Raw genomic sequence first — 22,261 nt, 5'->3', positions numbered from 1 at the left:
AGTAGAAGGTCCAGAACTCTGTTATGCTGCCTTCATTATGGTAGTAGAAAGTTGTATATTGTAACTAGGGCTTTGGGGAAGGGGGCAGTAAACCAGGATAATAAGGAAAGTTTGGATCTGTCCAGATCAATATGAAGAGTCAGTGGCTTGAGCCTCTGAACCCAGGAGCAGGCTTGTTTGTTTGTTTGTTTATTTGGAGATAGGGTCTCACTCTGTTGCCCAGGCTGGAGTGCAGTGGTGTGGTCATAGCTCACTACAGCCTCAAACTCCTGGGCTCAAGCTGTTCTCTCACCTCTAACTCCAGAGTAGCTAGGACTGTAGGCATGCACCACCATGCCTGGCTAATTAAAAAAAATTTTTTTAGAGATGAGGTCTTGCTATGTTGCCCAGGCTGGTCTCAAACTCCTGGGCTCAAGCAGTCCTCCCACCTTGGCCTCCCAAAGTGCTGGGATTACAGGTGTGAGCCACAGCACCTGGCCTAGAGCAGGCTCTTTTGAAAATGGATATGCAGGCAAATGAGTCTAAAGGTAGTGATGGAAATGGAAGGAGCAAAACGGAGAGGTAAAATAAAAACAGAGTCTAGGCTCTGTTGGGTATAGGATCAGAAATTGTCAAGAATCGGGTAGTGGGCTAGGCACAGTGGCTGACGCCTGTAATCCTAGCACTTTGGGAGGCCAAGGTGGGTGGATCACCTGAGGTTAGGAGTTCAAGACCTGCCTGACCAATATAGTGAAACCCCGTCTCTACTAAAAATACAAAAATTAGCCAGATGTGGTGGCATGTGCCTGTAATCCCAACTACTCGGGGGGCTGAGACATGGGAATTGCTTGAACCTGGGAGACGGAGGTTGCAGTGAGCCGAGATTGCGCCACTGCACTCCAGCCTGGGCAACAGAGCGAGACTCCATCTCAAAAAAAAAAAAAAAAAGAATCAGGTAATGGTGAGGACTGGTATGAAAGGGGCACAGGACTGTGAAAACCTGAGTGGCTCTGCCCTTCCCTCATCCTCTATCCCTGAACCAGGTCAGACATAGATGGAATCAGAGCAGAAGTTGGTGTTGATGTGGTTTCAGGTCCACCTATCAGAGTTTGAGAGATTTAGGCTGTGAACCATTATGAATATAGATGAGAACCTTTATAATTGCTGAAGGAGGTAGTAGTGCAGGCAAGTCCTGTGTGCAAGACCTGCTGCTCCCAGTTAGTACGGACCCCTGTGACATTCACAGAAGCTCAGAATGTCTGAGATGCTCTGGAGGCTACCTTATCTCCGTCTGCAGCTACAACTCCGATGATCACAATCAGTGCTACGCTGGCACAGCCAGTCTGGCCCTGCTCTGGATTGGAGGCATCCTCAAGGGCTGCTTCCTGTGGAAGCAGTTTTGCTGGACTGAGGGGAGCCCCTGGAATTTTGGATACTGGGCCTTAGGGTCACCTGGGAATGGGAATGGCTGCTGTGTGGCCCTCTTTGCCAGAGGGGGCCGTTGGTGATGAGCCCCATGCAAGTGGCACCTGCCCTTCGCCTGCTCCTTCTAAGCCAGTGAGATGGAGACCCTCCAGAGAGAATATGTGAGTTTCTCTCCTTATGAGAGAGGTGGTATGGGCATTGAGATGACTGACTTGTCAAATTAGTTCAGAAAGATTTTTGACAACTACTACAAGATCATAATGTACTTGAACAAAAACCTGTGATATGTGTTATTTGTTTGTTTTTAGATATAAGAGAAGGGAATAAATTTTAGCAAGTAAAAACTTTTTTATGCCTTCAAGTCTTTCCTAAGACTTAATTTTAAGAATATCAGAACCTGGATTAAGGTTTACTTCTGGTGACTAACCCAGTTAGTCTATCACAGATTCACTGTAGATTGTTATCAGACCTTGGTTCCAGCATGGGTTCATATCTTATAATACACAGAACCAGTGCCTTGGGTATAACTGATCTTGTTTCCTAGTTGGATGACTAAATTCCACACCAAATGATCTCATGACCTCCAGGTCACATGCTGGCCGGTGGTCCTTTTGCATGAGAGATTGAAATTTATACATCCATATGTTAGCATATATATGGTTAGCAACTTGCTTTAGCATTTTAATCCTGTGCTTCATAAAGCCTGCCACAGAGGATGTGGCGCTTTGGGTTTAATTCTCCACAAGTCACAGAGAATAGTTAGCAGATCTATATTCATTCAGCAAGGACTTGAGTTTTTCTGGCATGATGTGCACAGTACCAGGGCAGAGAAAGCTGCTGCCCCCCGGGGAGCCCCAGGCCAGCAGGAAGTACCGCTCAGACCCCTTGTCCTTGGCAGAGGGTGAGAGCCATCTTGAGACTAGAGCAGTCAATGCAAGTGACTTGTTTTCATGCCATAGAACTACAGCTGTGGGTTCATTCTCAGGTAAGGATTTTGAAGAAGTAAACTAAAGGCGGCATATCCAGGCTGTGGAAGCCGTGCTCAATCAACAGCATGGTTTACAATTCAAAAGTCACACTCCACCAGAGGCCTTCTCAGTGTCATGGCCTGCATGAACAAACCACAGACCTCCAGCTCACATGCACACTGCAACAAGGACTAGCATCCTTCATCCATGTTTAGAGGGTGTATATGGAGCATATTACCAAGTAGGATTTCCCCATGTGGCTGGTGGAATCCCTCATTTCCACATAACCATACTTCACACGTGTATGCATGTAAAGGCCCACTTGCAAACTGGGAGAAGTAATTTTTACAGGAGAAGAGAACAGCTCATTGATTCTTAAGTTTTTATGAAGACTCACACCAGACTTGTGGAGGTAAAGTAAGTGTGGGCCTATAGGGGTCATGCCAGTGGAAACGCTGAGGGTGGCGAGACACCCTTCTGGACTGGAGTGGCTGGGGCCCGCTCTGAGCGGGAGCTGTTGTTGATCTTGGCAGGATTACACGTGTCTGTGCGGCAGACATTTAGAGACAAGCCTTAGTGGAAACTGCCAGGAGTGGGCAGGAAGGGAGCTGTCCAGGAAGGGCAGCTGGGGTTGAGTTGGATGGTGGTGTCACTTGCCCTCACTGACCCCAGCCTGGTGGGTCTGAAGAATGAGTGTCACAGTTAGTTGCAAGATGGGGCAATAGATGGATGATTTTGAACCAGGTGGGAGGTAGCAGGTGAATGCTGAGAGGAAGGGACGAGTATTAGGAACAGTAGTAGCATCTGGTTGTTTCTGTAGTCATTTGTAAATATGACCTAATAAATACTGTTTCTACAGTCATTTGTAAATATAAACCTAATTCTCATCTCTGGGAAGCTTCGGAACAGAAATCAGTTATCCGATGTGTAATTAACTAGAAGTGTGTGTGAGACTTCAGAAGAATCTCCTGATCCAGTGCTCTGGCTTCATCCCTATCCTTCATCCTTATGGAAATCTGGGCTGTTTTTAGGCATTAACTTCCATTTATTAACATGTGCGATTGCAGATTCCGGGTCACTATTCCCCATGGCCTGTTATTGCATGGTCTTGATAGCAACATAATTGTGCAGATGGTCAAATGAAGATGGGAGCAAAGATTTCCCCTTTTAATTCTACCCCAGCAACTTTGCTGACATGGTACTCAGAGAATTACTGAGAAGTATTCCAGCATTTGAGGACATTTGCGGCAAGCGATCCTGGCAGTTGGGGCAGTGGGGTGGTGTATTAGTCAGGGTTCTCTAGAGGGACAGAGCTAATAGGATGGATATATAGGAGTTTATTAAGGAGTATTAACTCGCACAATCAAAAAGACCCAAGTAGGCCATCTGCAAACTGAGGAGCAAGAAAGCCAGTCCAAGTACCAACACTGAAGGACTTGGAGTCTGATGTTCGAGGGCAGGAAGCATCCAGCAATGGGAGAAAGATGTAGGCTGGGAGGCTAAGCCAGTCTAGTCTTTTCATGTTTTTCTGCCTGCTTTTATCCTAGCTGTGCTGGCAGCTGATTAGATGGTGCCCACCCAGATTAAGGGTGGGTCTGCCTTTGCCAGCCCACTGACTCAAATGTTAATCTCCTTTGGCAACACCCTCAACAGACACACCCAGGATCAATACTTCATATCCTTCTGTCTAATCAAGTTGACACTCAGTATTAACCAGCATAGCTGGGATGGAGAGAGTATGCTTAGAGGGGGTGTTTTTGTTTAGAAATGTTATTCTGGCAGGGTGCAAACATCAGCATTTTCATGCCTTGAGGTGCTTCAGCACCTTTTCTAAAACTTAATGAGCTTCTTAATAAGTTATGAAAAACCTTGCTAAATTACTTTTTCTTACAAATCTCACATTACAGGAAACAACTGAGTTGCTTTCTAAGAGACCATAAGACCTGTCTGCTGACTTAGGGATGCTTTTAGGTGGCTGAATTAGGTGGGAAAAGTGTTAGAGCTGGTAATGAGCAGTGGTGATTGGGTGGGCGGCCTGCAGGGTGAGAACTGAAGGCAGAGTTTCTGATCTTTATGCCAAGACCAGGCCACCGGAGTATTAAGTGCCTGTCTTAGGAATTCAAAGAAAGAAAGAGGTTGATTGTTATATTTAAAAAACTATTTCCAGGCTCCCTTTACCCAGAAAGAAAAAGCTAAAGGTCCCTACAGATACATAGGGAATATGATAAAGCAGGTCTGAAAACACAATTTGATTTTGTACAAATGATGTCGCTTCTCACAGGCTTCATTAAACAGAGAACGTGTTTAATGACAGAAATGCGTGCTGTAATATTTACTTATGTTTAGAAACAGCCAAATGGAACCAACTGGTGCCAAATGAAAAATGACCAGCATAGGCTGTGTTTCTTGACAAAACACGTTCAGCACCCATTGTCCAAAAGCCGACCAAAGGTGGTAGATAGGAATGTGGCTCCCTTTTGAACTAGGCAGAAGTGAAGCAGATGCCTTGTATATTCAAATGGTTGGCATATAAAAATTCTACTGGCAGTCCTGTTTTCTGGAACAATGTGTATTTGTAGGAATTTGGACGTCGTGACTTCAAATTTTTTTCCCTTTCGTGGAGGCGGGAGGGTGATACTTCCCCTGTGGTCAGCTGATTTTTTTTCTGGTGATGAGATGTTTTGCGAAGTACCGTGTCAGCCTCCTACCCCCACCCCCCGTCCCTCTTCAGCAAATCCTCTGATTGGGATAGTGGGGAGCTGGGAAGTTGGAAACTGGAGATGAACTAGGAATGAAAAGAAGAAAGGTTCTGAGGGTTAGGAGCAAGTGTTGAAAAATGAGAAAACCCAGCCAGGCACAGGTGACCTGGACCCCACCTCCTCAAGGATGAAGGATGTCTCCACACACAGACGAAGGAGGTGTGGGCATGTTTGGGACCTGCCTGTGAACCGCCAAGCAAACCTTGACGTATCTGGATGTCTCGTTGAGCTAGGTTCGAAGCTCCGCTCCACCACGTGGTGGACATGGGACTGAGAAGGGAAGCGGCCCCCCGAGTCTGAGCTTCCTCATCTGGAGAGGGGCTGGCCTTTAGCAGGCTCCGTACACATTCACTCACCTTCCATCTTTCCTGCACGCCGGTGTCAGGATAGTTCTGCCCTTCTGTGCTCAGCTGGGAGGAAAGGATCTTGGGAAGTCAGCTAGTTCAATAGTGAGTATGAATAGTGAGCGTGAGGCCTCATTGTTACCTTGTGACATTTACAGTTCACTGTATTGGGGGGAAGCTGGGAATTTTAAAAATATCTGTCCATTGTCATTTAGAAATTACTGTGGAGGGGGAGTTGCCCAGGGGCTGGCCTTTAAAAGACCTAGTGTAGTATATCAAAGATGTAGTCTGCTAGATATGAGAATTGATGGCCAGAGTTCCTCTCTGAAAGGTCACTGGATGGAAAAGTAGTTTTGTGTCTGTTTACAAAAAGAAGCACATGACGGAGTTCTGAGCAGGCTAAGATGCGTGTAAAATGTAAATGCTGGGAAGGATACGGCTGGCGCTCTGTATCCGTGGATTGAAAATATTCCATGAAAATAAATGGATGGTTTTGTCTGTATTGAACATTGCCAGACATTTTTTCCTTGTCATTATTCCCTGAACAATACGGTATAACAGCTACTTATTTACATCATATTAGGTATTGCGAGTAATCTAGAGACCATTTAGAGTATACAGAAAGATGTGCATAGGTTATATGCAAATACTGTGCCATTTTATATTAGGGACTTGAGCATCTGGATTTGGGTATCCTGAAGGGGAACAGCTGTATAGACCACGTATTAGGTATTAGAAAGAACAAAAAGGAATCATTTTTACCCCCGGACTGTGGTTCTACATGCTCCTTTGCACCCTAGAGATGGATCCCGCATTAGAACCCAGCCACGTCTTTGGCAGTCTCTTTAGAAGTTACTTGGCTCTGCCTCTTCCCCTTCTACTCCTTTCCCTCCTCTCTCTCACTCTCCCTTCTCCCTTTCACCCTGCGTCCACCTCCCTATCCCTCTCTTGCATAAACAATAGCAACACAAGGGGCATTTAACTGCTATGGCCTGTAGATGCCCATTTGGAAATGGAAATGAACGAGCCTATGAGTGGTAAAGCTTGGGCTTCTCTACCCCTAAGAAATCCTCAACGGCATACTTTGCTTTTGCACTTAAATAGGGGAGTGGTACAAAATAGCTGGCCATTGTGTTCCTGTTAGTCAAATATTGGTGAGAGTTCTGGCCTTGGAAACCTTTGATATGCAGATGTTCACGGTTTTCCTGCCCTTCCTGCCCCCAAGGGGAACTTGGACTTGTTTCCTAATTCAGCCCTTGTGGGGAGACTGACCTCAGGAGGAACCTGAGCTTGTAGAGATGTTGCGGAATATACTCATGACCACCATTTCACTGTAGTGGGTTTGACTCACCATATTTTTTTTTTAACTGGGAACACTATGAAACCACATTAAAGAGGTCTATAGCAGGAGGAATAAAAGACCCATAATGCCTGCTGACTCACTGGCTCATGACTGATTTCCTACACATTCAGCTGGGGTTGTCTGCTTTGCTTGCCCTGTTTCTTGAGCCCAAGCGAGCCCCACACACTGCCCGCTGATGAGTAGGTTATGTCAGAAGGCCATAAGGGCCAAATTTAAGCTATTTTTCATCTAAATAGGCATCCCTAGAAATAGCCACGTGGACTTACCTAATACAGTATTTAAGTGCCCAGCTTTTGAAGTGGGTCTATCTTGTAAAACCTACAGGCATTTTAGGCTCCAATTGTTACAGCTTTGCTTCCCAGCACTCAGCTTGCAACCCCTTGCTTATGTAGATATAACTAAGATTGCTAACACCCAATTTTAAATATAGCATTTTTGTTCAAAGAATAGCAACACTGGGCCAGGCGCAGTGGCTCACGCCTGTAATCCCAATACTTTGGGAGGCCTGGGCGGAAGGATCACTTGAGCCCAGGAGTTTGAGACCAGCCTGGGCAACATAGTGAGACCTTGTCTCTACAAATAATAAACAAATTAGCCAAGCGAGGTGGCCTGTGTCTGTGGTTTCAGCTACTCGGGAGGCTAAGTGGGAGGATTGCTTGAGCGCAGACGGTTGAGACGGCAGTGAGCTCTGATGATGCCACTGAACTCCAGCCTGGGCAACAGAGCATGACCCTGTTTTGGAAAAAAAAAAAAAAGATTCATTATTGGAATGTGTGGTCCTTTCATAGAGCCACAGATTTTGAAGCACAGATCCTAATGTTTTGTGCCCTTCCCCTTCTTATTCAACCCCCTTTCTTGAAATTACAGTTATGTCTGACAACTGAGTGACAGTGTGACCTTTTATCCCATATCATCGAGCCTTCAATTAGTGTCTCCTTTTGGCAGATGTCTCATTTACTGCTTCATTTTCAAGCTTTTCTCATTATTCTAATTGCTAATTAGGGTAATAATAAATATCTTGCCCCAGGTTACATGTCAAGATGTTGCTTTATTGGGGATATCATTCACTTCTTTAACTTTGATTTAGCTCATTTGCATTCATGTTTCTCGGATTCCAGAAGATTATACACCACCAAAAACTTAAACCTAACTAAAAAATTACTTAGCTAAAAGTGTGTTATAAAATGGTCCTCTAGAGCAGTGGTTCTCAAAATAAAATTTAGGATGTTGACCAAGGTGGTTGACTTGTCTTGAAGGGATATGGTCTCTGTATGTCCAAAGCTAAACTTCATCTCTTTTCTGAAGCCTACCCCCAGTGCCCAGTCTTCTATTTGATTAAAGGGAACAGTTTTTCTTCTCAGCTCTCCTTCTTTCTGCCTACACCCCATTCCCTGTCAAGTCCTGTTCTGAGTGCTGCAGCATGCCCAGTGCTTGGTCCTTCCCGGCTCCCAACTCCCACTGCCCTATCCAGGTCTGTAGGAGTTGGTTTCTCCCCAGTCTCTCCCCTCCCTCCTGTTCCTCACACTGCTTACACTTCTTGTAGATTTCTTTCTAACCCCATTAGCCCATCCTCACCACTTCCCCGCTGGAAACCTTAATGTCTCTAGGAAGGTGCTTCTCAAACTTTAGCATCCCCTGGATCGCATCCCCAGAGTTACGGATTCAGCAGGTCTGGTGTGATTTGCTTTCCTAACCAGTGCCAGGTGTTCTGCAGACCACACTTTGAGAACCTTGACTCTAGGATGAGCCTGTGCACCTGAGATTTCAGGCTTGCTTCTGTCTGTTCATCCTGACTCTCCCTGCACTCTTCTGCTCAGCCAGGGCTCCCTGGAGTCCCTGTGGTCACTTAGAGACACGACGTGGGCTCCTTCAGAACAAGCTCGTGTCTTGTTCACCTTATCCCCGTCTGCCCGTTCACAGCTAGGGGAAGTCCTCCGCAGAGTGCAGAAAGTGGTGTTGCTTTTGAAGAGAGAGTGCTGAAAAAGACCGTGAATGCATTTCTGTTGTGTCAGGAGGTATAGAAAGCACCTTGTAAGCAGAACTTGGTGAGGACTCCCTGTGGGCGGCCAGGCTGCCTGCATCTCGAGGCCATGCTGAGACAACCACACTTCACCATCATACTTGATACTTATCTCTTTTCACACCCTCTCATTCTTCCTGTTTTCTATCATTTTGTTCTTTTCCCCTTTCTCTTCCTTCCTTAGCCTTGGTGCCTTAGGTGTTTCTGGTGGCTTCATGGGTTGAAAAGGCTTCTGATATTCACTACAAAGCCCCAAAATTGCTTCTGAATTTCAGGCTATTTGTTGGAGTCAAGATTGAGGTGATGGAGGACTTGTACTGTAGTTAGAGCATGTTATTGGGTGCACAAGTAATATTCTACACCATCATATTTTACAGGAAAGTTCTTCTTTAACAAAAAATAACCCTGGAAGTGGACTCATGATGTCTCCATTTTACAGAAAAGAAAACAGACTCAGCGATTAAGTAACAATAATGCATGACACTAACACGAAGATATTCTCCCATTCTTAGGCACACAAAGAATAATGTTTTTGCTTTATAAAGTAGCATGCTGTTGTTAGTAAGTATGTTTGGAATCACAGCCATAGGTATTAGAAAGTTTCTGCCAAGAGAGAGAAGACATTGTGATGATTAAAAGATATGATAGGGTCATATTTACTCCAGAAAACTATTTGCAGTTTTGGATCAAGAGTTAAAGACACATATGTAGCACACAGTAGATATTGACAGAATGTCTATAAATGTATAAGCGTAGAAAAAAGACTGGGAAGAATTTACCAAACTACTAATAGTAATCATTTTTCCTTGATATACTTCTGTATCACTTAAATGTTTTTTAAACAGTATATACGTTATAACAGGATCAGTCCTCTGTGCCGTGGATGGCAGTGGCTTGAGAAAAAGCAAAAGAGCTTGTAGGAAGAGAAGTGGATAATCCTAATAAAAATAGAAGAGTCCATGGAAACAGATCAGGCAGTCATCACCTTCTAAAGGGTCTCCCCATGAGTTCATCCCCTGGCACCCATCCATTTTCTCCTCAGCGCTGCTGCCCTACTCTGAGACCTAGCTTTTCCCCACTTCTTTTTGGTGTCTCCTATTTTCTTTCATCACACCTTAAGCCAGAAATGATTTCACTTTTGGACAGTTCTCTGCTGTTGGTACCAGAAGTTATCATATCACAGTCTAATTTCTCCAAGGGTTTCCAGACTGTTGTAAAAGTGAAGGCCTCTCTCTGAAATTAAAAAAAAAACAAATGGTAGGCTCTGACGTCATAGTCACTGAGCTTTTATTTATCAGTCTCTAAGGAGTGCTTTTTGGCTTTCTGTGGATGTCTGGATGCCTCACAGTGTCCTTTGGCCCCAGAGGACTCAGCAGCTCACACTGGAGACCTGCTACCTCTAAAGACTGCTGCTGCTACTGTGGGAGGCTAGGCCCTGCCGCCTTAGCCATCAGTCGGAGTTCTTGCACATAGCAGATGTACTCAGGAAGCCAACAGATGAAGACGACTTAGAGGAAGGTGCACAGCGACGTCAAAGCTGCACACCTAGAAATGTCGCACCTAAAACTAGTAAAGACCTGTCTCCGCACATTCATATGTATTGTAGCTGATGACTTTAACTGTTAGAGATGCTATGCAAGAAAGTGAAGTTTCTAACAGATTATATTGCGCTTGGTGAGGAGATAAAATAGTGGAAGTAGCCTCAAAAAGAATATAGGTAACATTTTAGAACTATAACCAAATGGGGTTTCATTTCCACCGGAGCCGAACAGGATCAGTCCTCTGTGCTTTGGATGGCAGTGGCTTGAGAACTGTCAATGTGTGTAGTGGTGGCAGTTTCTGGCTCTTCTCTTGCTCTCTTTGGCCTTATCCGGCAGGACCAGCACTTACAGGTCTGTGAACCTGTTTTCTTTCTTCAGGCATCTTTTTGACTTAGCCGTGGTTCCCCAAAGTCTGTGCTTACCTCCAGGCGAATGATGGGTTTACATCAGCACATCTTGCACTGCAGTCTTTCAGCACGCACTCACTGAGCAGCTGTTCTGCAGGTGGCCGCCTGGAGGGGTGCGGATACCACAGGGGCATATTAGACTTTATATTTAATTTTTAAGCATTTTATTTTTTAATGGACAAATACAAGTTATGTGTATTTATGCTGTATAATAGGAAAGAGTTCAGGACATCTATTTTTAATAAAAATGGTGACTATGTTCACTATTAGTTGATGACTGTAGTTAATAACAATGTACCATATACCTGAAATTACTAAGAGAATAGATTTTAAGTGTTCTCACTACAAATAAGTGACAAGGATGTAAAGGAATGGATGTGTTAATTAGCTTGATTTAGCCATTCCACAGCGCATACATGTTGCATCGCCTTCTGACATGCCCCCCTTTCTTTTTTGATAGGGTAGTGGTGGTGCACGAAGATCCGCACTGCTTGACAGCGACGAGCCCTTGGTGTATTTCTATGATGATGTCACAACGTTATACGAAGGTTTCCAGAGGGGAATACAGGTGTCAAGTAAGCGTTTTCCTGCATTTGTGTGGCTCCCACTCACCATGTTTCATGAAGAACGAGTGGCCTTTCAGAAATGCACATTTGCTCCTATCTTTCGCCCCCTTAGTATCGCTCAGGCCCCTCTGTGTCCACTGTAACTTTCCCAGAGTCAGTCCCAATGCTCACTGGACCCTCTAGATGTTCCCTGTGGCCCTGGGGGCTCCATGGTCAAATATGTGAGTGTCACATCCTGTATTTTATGGTGAGTCACATGTTACACCAGTGCACAATAGGCTCTGACATTTCCTGCAATAAAGAGGTCTGTTAAACTGGGCTCGATCCAGCATTTTTCATGCTTACTTGACTGTGAGACCCGTATTTTGAGAAAGAAATACTGACATCCCAGGATGGCAGTGTTCTGTTAAAGATACGTGGGAAATGTTGGCTCATGGAATTACCCTTAATTATTAACTGTGGCATAAGAAACCCTGTGATATCCAGCATACCTCCTTTCCAGCCTCTGTCCCTCCCAGGCCTCCTGTATATGGCCCTCAGGTCATACTGAACTTCTTGCAGAGCCACGACTACCTCTGCTCTCTCCCAGCCCTGAGCCTTTGTGCAGTTTTATTTTGTTTTTTAGAAACGGGGTCTTGCTATGTTGCCTAGGCTGGACTCAAACTTCTGGCCTCAAGTGATCCTCCTGCCTCAGCCTCCCAAAGCACTGGGACTACAGGTGTGAGCCACCATGCCCAGACTTGTGCACTTTTTTTTGTTTTTTGAGACAGAGTTTCGCTCTTGTTGCCCAGGCTGGAGTGCAATGGCGTGATCTTGGCTCACCGATGTAGAGTAGCTGGGATTACAGGCATGCACCACCACGCCCAGCTTATTTTGTATTTTTTAGTAGAGATGGGGTTTCTCCATGATGGTCAGGCTGGTCTCAAACTCCCAACCTCAGGTGATCCACCCACCTCGGCCTCCCAAAGTGCTGGGATTACAGGCGCGAGCCACCATGCCTGGCCATGCACCTTTTTTTCTTGATCATAAAGCCTCTTTCTACCCCCAGCCTGGGTGCTTGATGTATTCTTTAATCTTATAAAACTCACTGCATTTCACCTTTTCTCTAAAACCTTCCTGGTCTATCATTTTCATCCCCTACCCCTAAGTGAGGCGTTTCTTCCCTTTTCGCTCCCAGCACGTTATATTCCTTCTGCATAACCCCTGATGGCACAGAAGTGTTCACCTGGCATTCTGCCCCCCTTGCCCGAGCTCCTTGAGAACAGGGTGGCTGTCAGTCATCTCTTTTCACAGCACTGACAGTGCCTGGCACACAGTGAGCGCCCCACTAATGCATCCTCAGTGAAGGAGGGAGTACCTCTGGTTTCTCCACCCCTCTTTCTATTTTAGCCACTTCATTTTTGCTTATATCAGGTACTTCTCTAAAAATGGTCTTGGAATCTGTGCTTTGTTATTTTAAATCCTCTGATGCTTAGCTTTTATTTGAGCCACTGCTAGCTAGATTGTAATCTCTTTATGGTTAGGAACCATGTGGTATTGCTGGCTCTATCCCTCATGATATGTTGCATGTAGTATGCACTCAAGAAGTGCCTATTGGCCGGGCGCGGTGGCTCACACCTGTAATCCCAGCACTTTGGGAGGCCGAGGCGGGCGGATCACGAGGTCGGGAGTTCGAGACCAGCCTGACCAATATGGTGAAACTCCGTCTCTACTAAAAATACAAAAATTAGCCAGGCGTGGTGGCATGTGTCTGTAACCCCCGCTACTCAGGAGGCTGAGGCAGGAGAATCACTTGAACCGGGGAGGTGGAGGTTGCAGTGAGCCGAGATTGCACCATTGCACTCCAGCCTGGGCGACAGAGCGAGACTCTGTCTCAAAAAAAAAAAAAAAAAAAAGTGCCTGTTGTTTTTTACTTGACCCTGGTGACACTGGATGTCTCAGCTTGGTGAGTTTGTCCCAGTGTTCCCATAGCAGGTCCATTAAGCCCCACTACAAAGGAAAAGCAAGCTTACTTGTGTATTATTTAATTTATGAACATTTTCAAAGTTGGCATCAAGGTCAGGGTTTGTCTGTGGTAGTAAATATCTATCAGGTGGATCAGCCTAACATATGGCACATGAAACTGTGTGTGTGTGTGTGTGTGTGTGTGTGTGTATGTGTGTGTTCTTTACCACCACCACAGAGTGTGTATACGGTAAGTCCTCAGTTAATGTCTTTGATAGGTTCTTAGAAACTGCAACTTGAAAACGACTATAATGAAACCAGTTTTTCCCATAGGCTAATGGATATGAACAAGAGTTAAATTCCCACAGCATATTTCTAGTCACAAGAACATCACCAAACTTCTAAATAAAGACCACACTTCTTATATTAAACATGAAATAAATGTGAGCAATACATACATTTAGGAACAATTAATAAAAATAAGTAAGATAAATATTTACCTGTTTATTCCAGTTCAGGGTCATGGGTGGCTGGAGCCCATCTGGGCAGCTCAGGATGTCAGGTGGGAACTGCCCTGGCCAGGACACCCTCCCATTGTAGGGGGACTCATACTCACACCCACTCACACTCACACACTCACTCCGCTCACCCACACCCACCAGGACCATAGAGATGCACCGGTTCACCTCACAGGCACAGCTTTGGGATGTAGGAGGAACCCAGAGTTCCCAGGAAAAACCACACAGATGTGGAGAGAACTTGAAACGAAATGCCGTTATTTGAGGGCCTGCTGTATACATGTATATACATTCATGGAGGAGCGTGGCGACTTACATTGTGCTTTTGACTCTCCTCTGATCTGAAGACAAGTCTCATAACTTTTCTTTGGTCACTTGCTCCCACCGGAAAATGAAAGTCCTTCTATGGATGTGTCAGAGGTGAAGGAAAGTAAGTCTAGTCTTCTTGATCTGTACTCATTGAAGGGAGCTGCTTTGCAGGTCTCGATTTGCTTCCTTTTTTTTTTTTTTTTTCCCCAGAGGATCTTTTTATTCTAAGCTTTGATTTTCTTAAACTTAAACAAAAGAGCAAGACCCAGCACTTGGATAAGGGGTCAGAAGTTTGTTGAATGATAGAAGAAGCCCGCCTAGAGTTTTTAAACCTAGTACTTTAAAACTGCACCAAGGAAGCCGTTTATAGAGTGAGCTCCCTGCTTCTCAGTGGCTCTCATCTCTAGCTGCACTTTTGTGCTATCGGGGAGTTTCTAAAAAATACTGAGGCCCAGGCCCCCTCCCTATTCAACTGAATAAAAAATTCTAGAGCCTGGGTATAATAGAGCCTGGTATAGTATTAAGTTCCCCTGGTGAGCCTGCAGCTTAACAACTAGTTCTAGAGCTGGAGCTGGCATATGTTTTCTGTAAAAAGCCTGATAGTAAATATTTTTGGCTTTGGTGCCATATGGTCTTGGTTGCAACTACTCAACTGCAGCCTCACACAGAACAAAAATGAATGAGCGTGGCTGTGTGCCGCTATCACTGTGTCTACAAAAACAGGCAGTGGGCCTGATGTGGCCCTTGGCTGCAGTGTGCCCGTCTCTGTTTTTGAGGAATAAAATTGCATCATTTCATATGACTAATGCAATTTTTTTCCCATCTGGAAACAACATCTGATTGGACTCATCTTGTATGGCGCTTGTTATAGTCTCTGTAAATTGGAGAGGGTCCGAGAATAACTCTTCCTGTTTTCATCAGGACTGTTTTTAGGGATGGCAAAGAAGTCAGTGTGTCCAGCCTGCAACCTCCCCAGCCACACGGCTGATTCCTGAATCTGCGTGTGCAGCACACTGCCATTGTCTGGGGCATGATCCGTGTTATGGGGCCAGCCCTGCCTTCTGTCCTACTTCTTTAGGTCCTCACGTCAAATCAGAGCCTCCTCACGAACACTCAGACCTAACATGCTAAAGCCAGATGCACTATGGTCCTCTTTTGCTTCTTTGAAACCTGAATAGAAATCAGGAAACATCCCGGTATTTCCTAACTTTTGCTTCACAGATACCGCTTCATGTCCCCTCATTTTGCACCTTTTCTTTGTTTTTGTTTTTCTGCAATCGTGACTTCACCCATGTAAACTAGGATTCCAGGTAATTCTTGATACCTTTGATCATCAAAGTTTGTGCACATGAAGAATTATATTTTCCTTTCCATATTCTGAGTTAGAATGCTTTAGACTTCTTGAAAAGTTTTGATGAATACCTCTTCTGAAAAGGTATCTGTTTATCACTACAGCAGGTTCTCTTTACCACTCATCTGCTGACTCCTGGTCTAAACCAGTAGGGTGTTAAAGAGGAATCACAAATTAAATGCCCTTAAGAGTTGGATTTTGCCTTTTCTCCCCTTTGTCACCCTCTCCTGCCTCACTTAAACAAAACAGAAATAAACAAGCAAAGAAGAAATCAGACCAAAACTGAGGGAGAAAACATTTCCAATCTGAAGCCACCATTTCTTATCTGAGGACTAAAGTAGAGTCTAGCTGATGTTTAGTAGAGTGGGGTTGGGATACAAATTAAAATCTAGGAAAATTTATGTATTTTCAGCCCGTCCATTGTTTCTTATCTTTTTTTAGATAATGGCCCTTGTTTAGGCTCTCGGAAACCAGACCAACCCTATGAATGGCTTTCATATAAACAGGTGAGTTTGTATGAGACAGGCTCTGTGGACTCCGCTTGTAAGCAGGGGTGCTTCTGTATGTGAATTCTTGGAGCCGGAAGGTTTCTCCAGGGTGTATGTGCTGGACCAGCTCAGAGCCTTGCCGTAAGCATGGGTCGTCCAAGGAGAAACTTGACACAAAGGTTTGGGGAGAACAAGTTAAGGAATTTAACAGGTGGTTCAAAGCATTGTATTTCAAAGCTGATATGGATACATTGTGAAGTCAAGTATAATTTTTAAGATAAAATTCTAGAAACTCTCTCGGTCCCCCTGGCGGGATAGGATTGTTCCTCTCCACTTGAGGGGTACTAGAAAAACTCAGAAGCCGGAACGTGGAAACATGTCCTCAGTTTACAGATGAGGAGGACCTGTGTCAGGAAGAGAGGTGACTCACCCAAGGTCATGGCTGGTTAGTGGCAGAACCAGGACCAGAAGCAAGGCCTGCAGCCTCTTGTGTAGGCTTTCCTAGTGCGTGCTGCTGACCCTCAAAGCTGTCCTTGGCCAGCTCACCACCTGTGTGACCCTTACCCCCAGGCAGCTTTAGGGAAGAACACAGATGTTCGGGGAAGACACTTGTGTTACTGTATAAGCACAAAGGAAGCTGGGATCTGAGTATGGTGACCCTTGTCAGTCTCTAGTCCCCACCCATCGATGGCTACAGCTGTTGAAACAGCGGTTCATGAGTGCCAGTAGCAGTGCAGGAAGACATTGCTGTTTATTTTTATTTTATCGTGATTACAATGAATGTGGATGCCACGGCTCTTCCCCAGTCCACAGGGCACCCCGGGACAGGCAGGTGCTCCAGACATGCCAGCTCTGCTGCCTGCTGCTTCCACACAGCTGTCCTGGAAAGGCTCCCACCCCTGGCTCCCCTTCTCCTGCTCTAGGGGCAGGTAATCATGCGGATTCATGAATACAAATGCACTTCCTCCTTCTAGGTTTTGTGTGAAAGGCAGTTTAGGAGCTGGTGTATTTGGGGTGCGTCTGTGGAAGGGGTGGTTTTCTGCAGCCTCAGAGCCACACTCCTGCAGTAGTGCTTGTGGTTCTTCTTAGACTGAAGTGCATGATTTCTCCCTGTCCGTCCTCTGGGTCGACAGGATGCAGAAGGCTTTGCTTGAGAGGTGTTCATCTGTCTCTCAAGAGAAGGGGAAGCAACTTCTCACACCTCCCCTGTAGAAGGAGCTAGGAGCAGTATCTCACATGATTGGAAGGATTTCCCATTTTTATTCTGTCCTGCCAGAGCCAAATAGTAGTTTCTTGCACAAATAGTAGTTTCCAGGATCCCTCATTTTCACAAGTGTAAGAACAGCCTGTGTGTGTGTTGAACATGTGTGTGTTGTGTGTGATGGTCCTGAGGCATCATGGAATCCTCTGTGCCTCCTGGGTTACTTCTGTTGTTTATTGGCTGGAAGAGAGAAGACACGTCCATTGCAGATTGGCATTTTCAAGGCAGATTGAAAATCACTGGGGTTTCTGAAGGTGTGAATCTGTGACTTGGATACTTCATTTGGAAGCAAGTGAAGATACAAAACTGAAGCCAACTTTGGATTTGTACATTCAAATCTTTTTTTTTTTTTTTTCAATCATCCAATGAATATGACCTTTTCGTGGCTAGGAATGCCTTAAAGGTTTTTTTTTTTTTTTTAAGAATGTATGACCGATCTAGAACTATAAATGTGAGTGTATTATTCAATCATATTTACCAGCTATATAGCATCCAATTGCAGGCATTTCTCAGGTTCCGATTCCTTAAATGCAACCAAGACTTTTGAACTCATCTCTGAAGGAGAGAGTAGTAATGAGCCGGTTTGTGTCATCCTATTGTCACCTTACCACGATCAGCCTGTTCCCTGTAGGCAGGGCCAAGATGGGGCCAAGGCCCCGAACCGGTAGGGTTCCAGGCCAGGAGTAGGTATGGCCTTATTTCCTACGGGTACGTGTGTGCTTTAAGAGTGCTCTTGAGAATTTGCGAACTGAGAATAAAGAAAATAACTCCAGGCCAGGCACGGTATGGCTCACGCCTATAATCCCAGCACTTTGGGAGGCCAACGGGGGCAGATCGCCTGAGGTCAGGAGTTCAAGACCAGCCTGGCCAACATGCAAAACTGCGTCTTTACTGAAAAATAGAAAAATTAGCTGGGTGTGGTGGCAGCTGCCTGTAATCCCAGCTACTCTGGAGGCTGAGGCAGGGAGAGTTGCTTTGAACCCGGGAGGGTTCTTTGAACCCATGGGTCTTGAACCCAAGACCATGCCCTTGCACTCCAGCCTCTGGGCAAGAGAGTGAGACTCTGTCTCAAAAAAAAAAAAAATCTATCAATAAAGGAATACCTACATGTTCCCTCTCCCCTTCTGTGTGCAGCATTGCTTGCTGGCTGAGATACAAGCCTGTTGTCTGGTCAGCTTTGTTTCTGGAGTTGGGGCCCAATGCTGCTTCTGACTTTCTCCTCTCCATTTTAGGTTGCAGAATTGTCGGAGTGCATAGGCTCAGCACTGATCCAGAAGGGCTTCAAGACCGCCCCAGATCAGTTCATTGGCATCTTTGCTCAAAATAGACCTGAGGTAAGAACCAGTAGGTACTTGCTGTGCATGATTTTGAGAATTCTCAGATATAAGAGCCTAACTTCTGCTAGAGACCAGATTTTGTAGTCTGATTTCTACTAAAAGTTTTGCTTTACATTACACCTTAGAAAGTTACACATATGAAAACCTCAACCAGGGCTCACAGTGGCTCACACCTGTAATCCCAGCACTTTGGGAGGCCGAGGCGGGTGGGTCACCAGAGGTCGGGAGTTCCAGACCAGCCTGAGCAACATGGAGAAACCCCGTCTCTACTAAAAATACAAAATCAGCCAGGCCTGGTGGCACGCATCTGTAATCCCAGCTACTCAGGAGGCTGAGGCAGGGGAATCACTTGAATCTGGGAGGCAGAGGTTGCAGTGAGCCAGGATTGTGCCATTGCACTCCAGCCCGGGCAACAAAAGCGAAACTCCGTCTCAAAAAAAAAAAGAAAGAAAAGAAAACCTGAAGCAGGGCCTTTTAATTTCCTTTAAGAGAAAAAAGAAATCATTTTTCGGGGGGGATTATTTTAGTTTTTTTAAAACCAGGTTCTCAAACAAAATCCTTAGAACAGATAACAAAGGAGTCTTTTTACTTGAAGAGTCACCTCTGTGGTTAGAAAAATGTCAGTAATAAGTTATAGAGAGACTTAGATACATTTTTGTTATTAGCAGGTTCCTTTTTTTCCTTTCTGAAAGGTGTGAGGCTTTCCCTCCGGTTGGTTTCCAGAGTTTAAAATACCATGGGTGATGGGGACAGTACTCACTGCTAGCCGGCCTTCCTTTGGGCAGTCTGTCATTGGCAGTCTAGGCCCAGCACAGTTTCTGTAAACCAGTGTGTAAAAGTGTATTAGTCCATTTTCATGCTGCTGATAAAGACATACCTGAGACTGGGAAGAAAAAGAGGTTTAATTGGACTTGCAGTTTCACATGACTGGGGAGGGCTCAGAATCATGGCAGGAGGTGAAAGGCGCTCTTTACATGGTGGCAGCAAGAGAAAAATGAGGAAGAAGCGAAAGCAGAAACCCCTGATAAACCCATCAGATCTCATGAAACTTACTATCACCAAAATAGCACGGGAAAGACCAGCCCCCATGATTCAATACCTCCCCCTGGGTCCCTCCCCTCCCACAACACGTGGGAATTCTGGGAGATACAATTCAAGTTGAGATTTGGGTGGGGGCACAGCCAAAACATATCAGAAATTGAGTTTAAATGAGCAGCTCTTTTGGAAGTATTGCTTATGGTATGACTCCACAGATTAGTAGATCTAGCTGGCTTAGAAAAATGGAAGCATCTGGCTTGAAGAAATCGAATTTATTCTTATACCTGCTTGTGTCCAGAAGACCTGGTGGCTCAATCCCTGTGCTACTGACTTTTTTTATAAATGAAGATGGCTTCTTAGCGTTTTGTGGTCTTTCAAGGGGAAAACGGCATTCTCCACAGCTGGACTGTGACTGGGCTTGTAGAATTTATTTTTTTTCATCCCAAATGAACACGCATCAAAATGTTCGTTTTGATGGAATTTTATCATGAATCTAGAACTGCAAAACTAATATCTTCAAGAAGTAGGTTCCTTCCTATATTTATGGGTTCGTTCAACAAATGTTTGCTGAGCACCCACTGTATGTCAGACACTGTGGGGGTGCCAAAGCACAGTGACTCAGCCCCTCTTCCTGGGGTACCACATAAGGAAAGACAGACCTAAACACTGGTGCTTTCTCTGTCATGTGGTAAGTGTGGGCGCAGGGCAGAAGGATTATGGGAGCTCAGTCAAGGAGGACTCCCTGGAGGTGGCACCTGAGTAGAATCTCAAAGGAAATACAGGTGGGGAGGCCGAGGGAATGCCCATGTTCACACCTGTGTCGGGAGTGGAGCATTTTCCTGTGGTGGAGTGGCAGGAAAGAGAGCCTTCCTTATGCGTCACATGTGCCGAAGGAGCTTGGGCCTGATCTCCATGTTGTTGGCTGAAAATTCCTTCTGGGAAAAAACCGAAACTCAGAAGCCCAGTTCCAGGCCAAGTGGATGTGAGTGGGTTGTGCCCCCTTCCCCGGGCTGTGCCTTTATCTGTCCTGTGTGTCAGAGTTCTGCAGATGATTTCATTAGAAAGGTGCAGCCGGAGGCAGTGGGGTACCCTTGGGTATGGTAGTGAAAGAGTGATCTTTCACCTTTGTCCGGTACGTAGGGCAGTGGCTATGTGGCCAGTGCCTTCAGACACATCTTACTGCGTCTTGCATGTGGCACTGTGGCCAGTTATTGTCTCACTTCTTTCCTTCACTTTTCTAGAGGGATTTTATCAAAACAGTTTTGCTGCTAGACAAGGTACTCCTTCCCCTATTCCAGGGCATACAGTGCCCTGCTGCCAGAGGGATCTTCCTTGAGCCCCACAGCCACTGTTTTGCTGAGAAACTCTCAGTGGCTGCTCCCTGCTCTCCAGCCAGAACCGTCTGTGCCAGTCAGATCGCTCTCACCACTCCTGCTTTTGATCCTGCCGTCCCCTCTGTTAGCATCTCCCTGCCTCCCTCCGTCTCTCTCTCTCTCTCTCTCTCTCTCTTTTTCTTTCTCTTTCCAAAGGCAATCTCAGTTACACCCTCCCAACAGCATCTGTAGCTACCTTGGCCGATGGTGGGCTTTCTTATCTCTCAGTCAGTCCCTGTCTGATAATTATTGCTAATTATCTTTAAACATATTTGCCTCAATTCTTCAGGCGGATTTTAATTTCTCCTTCTTTCTTTCTCTCTTTCTCTCCTTTCCTTTCCTTTCTTTTTTCTTTTCTTTCTCAATCTCTCCTCTTTCTCTCTCTGTCCTCTCTCTCCTCTTTCTTTCTCTCTCTTTCCTTCCTTCCCTCCCTCCCTCCCTCTCTTTGTACATACATACATACATACATACATACATACATACATACATACAGGATCTCACTCTGTCACCCAGGCTGGAGTGCACTGGTGTGATCACAACTCACTGCAGCCTCAGCCTTCTGGGTTCAAGCAATCCTCCCACCTCAGCCTCTCAAGTAGCTGCGACTACAGGTGTGTGCCACCATGTCCAGGTAACTTTTGTAGAGGCAGGGTTTTGCCATGTTGCCCAGGCTGGTCTTGAACTCCTGTGCTCAACTGATTCCCCCAACCTTGGCCTCCCAAAGTGCTGGGATTACTGGTGTGAGTCAGTGTGCCTGGCCTTAATTTCTTTTTAAGAAGGGGGCAGGTGTTTTGTTCTCATTCTGAATCTCTCATAGCACCTGGCACAGAGTAGTAGATAACACAGATGTTAATTTTGCTGCGTCAAACGTTTTCACTTTGAATCTCTCTTGAGTATTGTTCTCCTTATTGATTCCATGATGACGTCTTGTTTTTTCTCCCTGACTGTTACTGTTTGTTTAGTGGGTGATTATTGAACAAGGATGCTTTGCTTATTCGATGGTGATCGTTCCACTTTACGATACCCTTGGAAATGAAGCCATCACATACATAGTCAACAAAGGTACGTTTGCCTGGATTATTGGCATAGTTATTGGTTAGGTTCAGTGACTTTACATTTGCTTACATTTGATTTGACAAAGATTTTACATGTAAATGTATATCTACCTTTTTATTCAAAGAATGTAGTACTTCAAGTATCCTTGTGCTGGATATGACAGAGTCAGTCTTTTAACATCCCAGAGCTTATTCTTCATTGTATCTCTTCGTTT

At 45.2% G+C, this 22,261-nt stretch overlaps 1 protein-coding gene and 1 pseudogene across 4 annotated transcripts in view; both read left to right on the top strand.

Moving 5' to 3' along the window:
* ACSL1 (acyl-CoA synthetase long chain family member 1) overlaps positions 1 to 22,261 on the top strand; it is a 71,512-nt gene that overhangs the window by 27,022 nt on the left and 22,229 nt on the right. For all 3 annotated transcript variants that reach the window (XM_030816384.1, XM_030816382.1, XM_030816383.1), the window contains exons 3-6: positions 11,267 to 11,381; positions 15,936 to 16,000; positions 18,476 to 18,577; positions 21,954 to 22,053. In XM_030816384.1, the coding sequence (XP_030672244.1) occupies positions 11,267 to 11,381; positions 15,936 to 16,000; positions 18,476 to 18,577; positions 21,954 to 22,053 (382 nt within the window). The remainder of the gene's footprint in view (positions 1 to 11,266; positions 11,382 to 15,935; positions 16,001 to 18,475; positions 18,578 to 21,953; positions 22,054 to 22,261) is intronic.
* Positions 1,004 to 1,748, top strand: LOC100587309 (annotated as a pseudogene). The gene has a single exon (XR_001116128.1). The product of XR_001116128.1 is annotated as a proteoglycan 3 pseudogene (transcript).

This window comes from Nomascus leucogenys, chromosome 7b (assembly GCF_006542625.1).
Source record: "Nomascus leucogenys isolate Asia chromosome 7b, Asia_NLE_v1, whole genome shotgun sequence".
In the NCBI taxonomy this organism is placed as follows: Eukaryota; Metazoa; Chordata; class Mammalia; order Primates; family Hylobatidae; genus Nomascus; species Nomascus leucogenys.
This window is presented reverse-complemented; position numbering and strand designations above follow the sequence as displayed.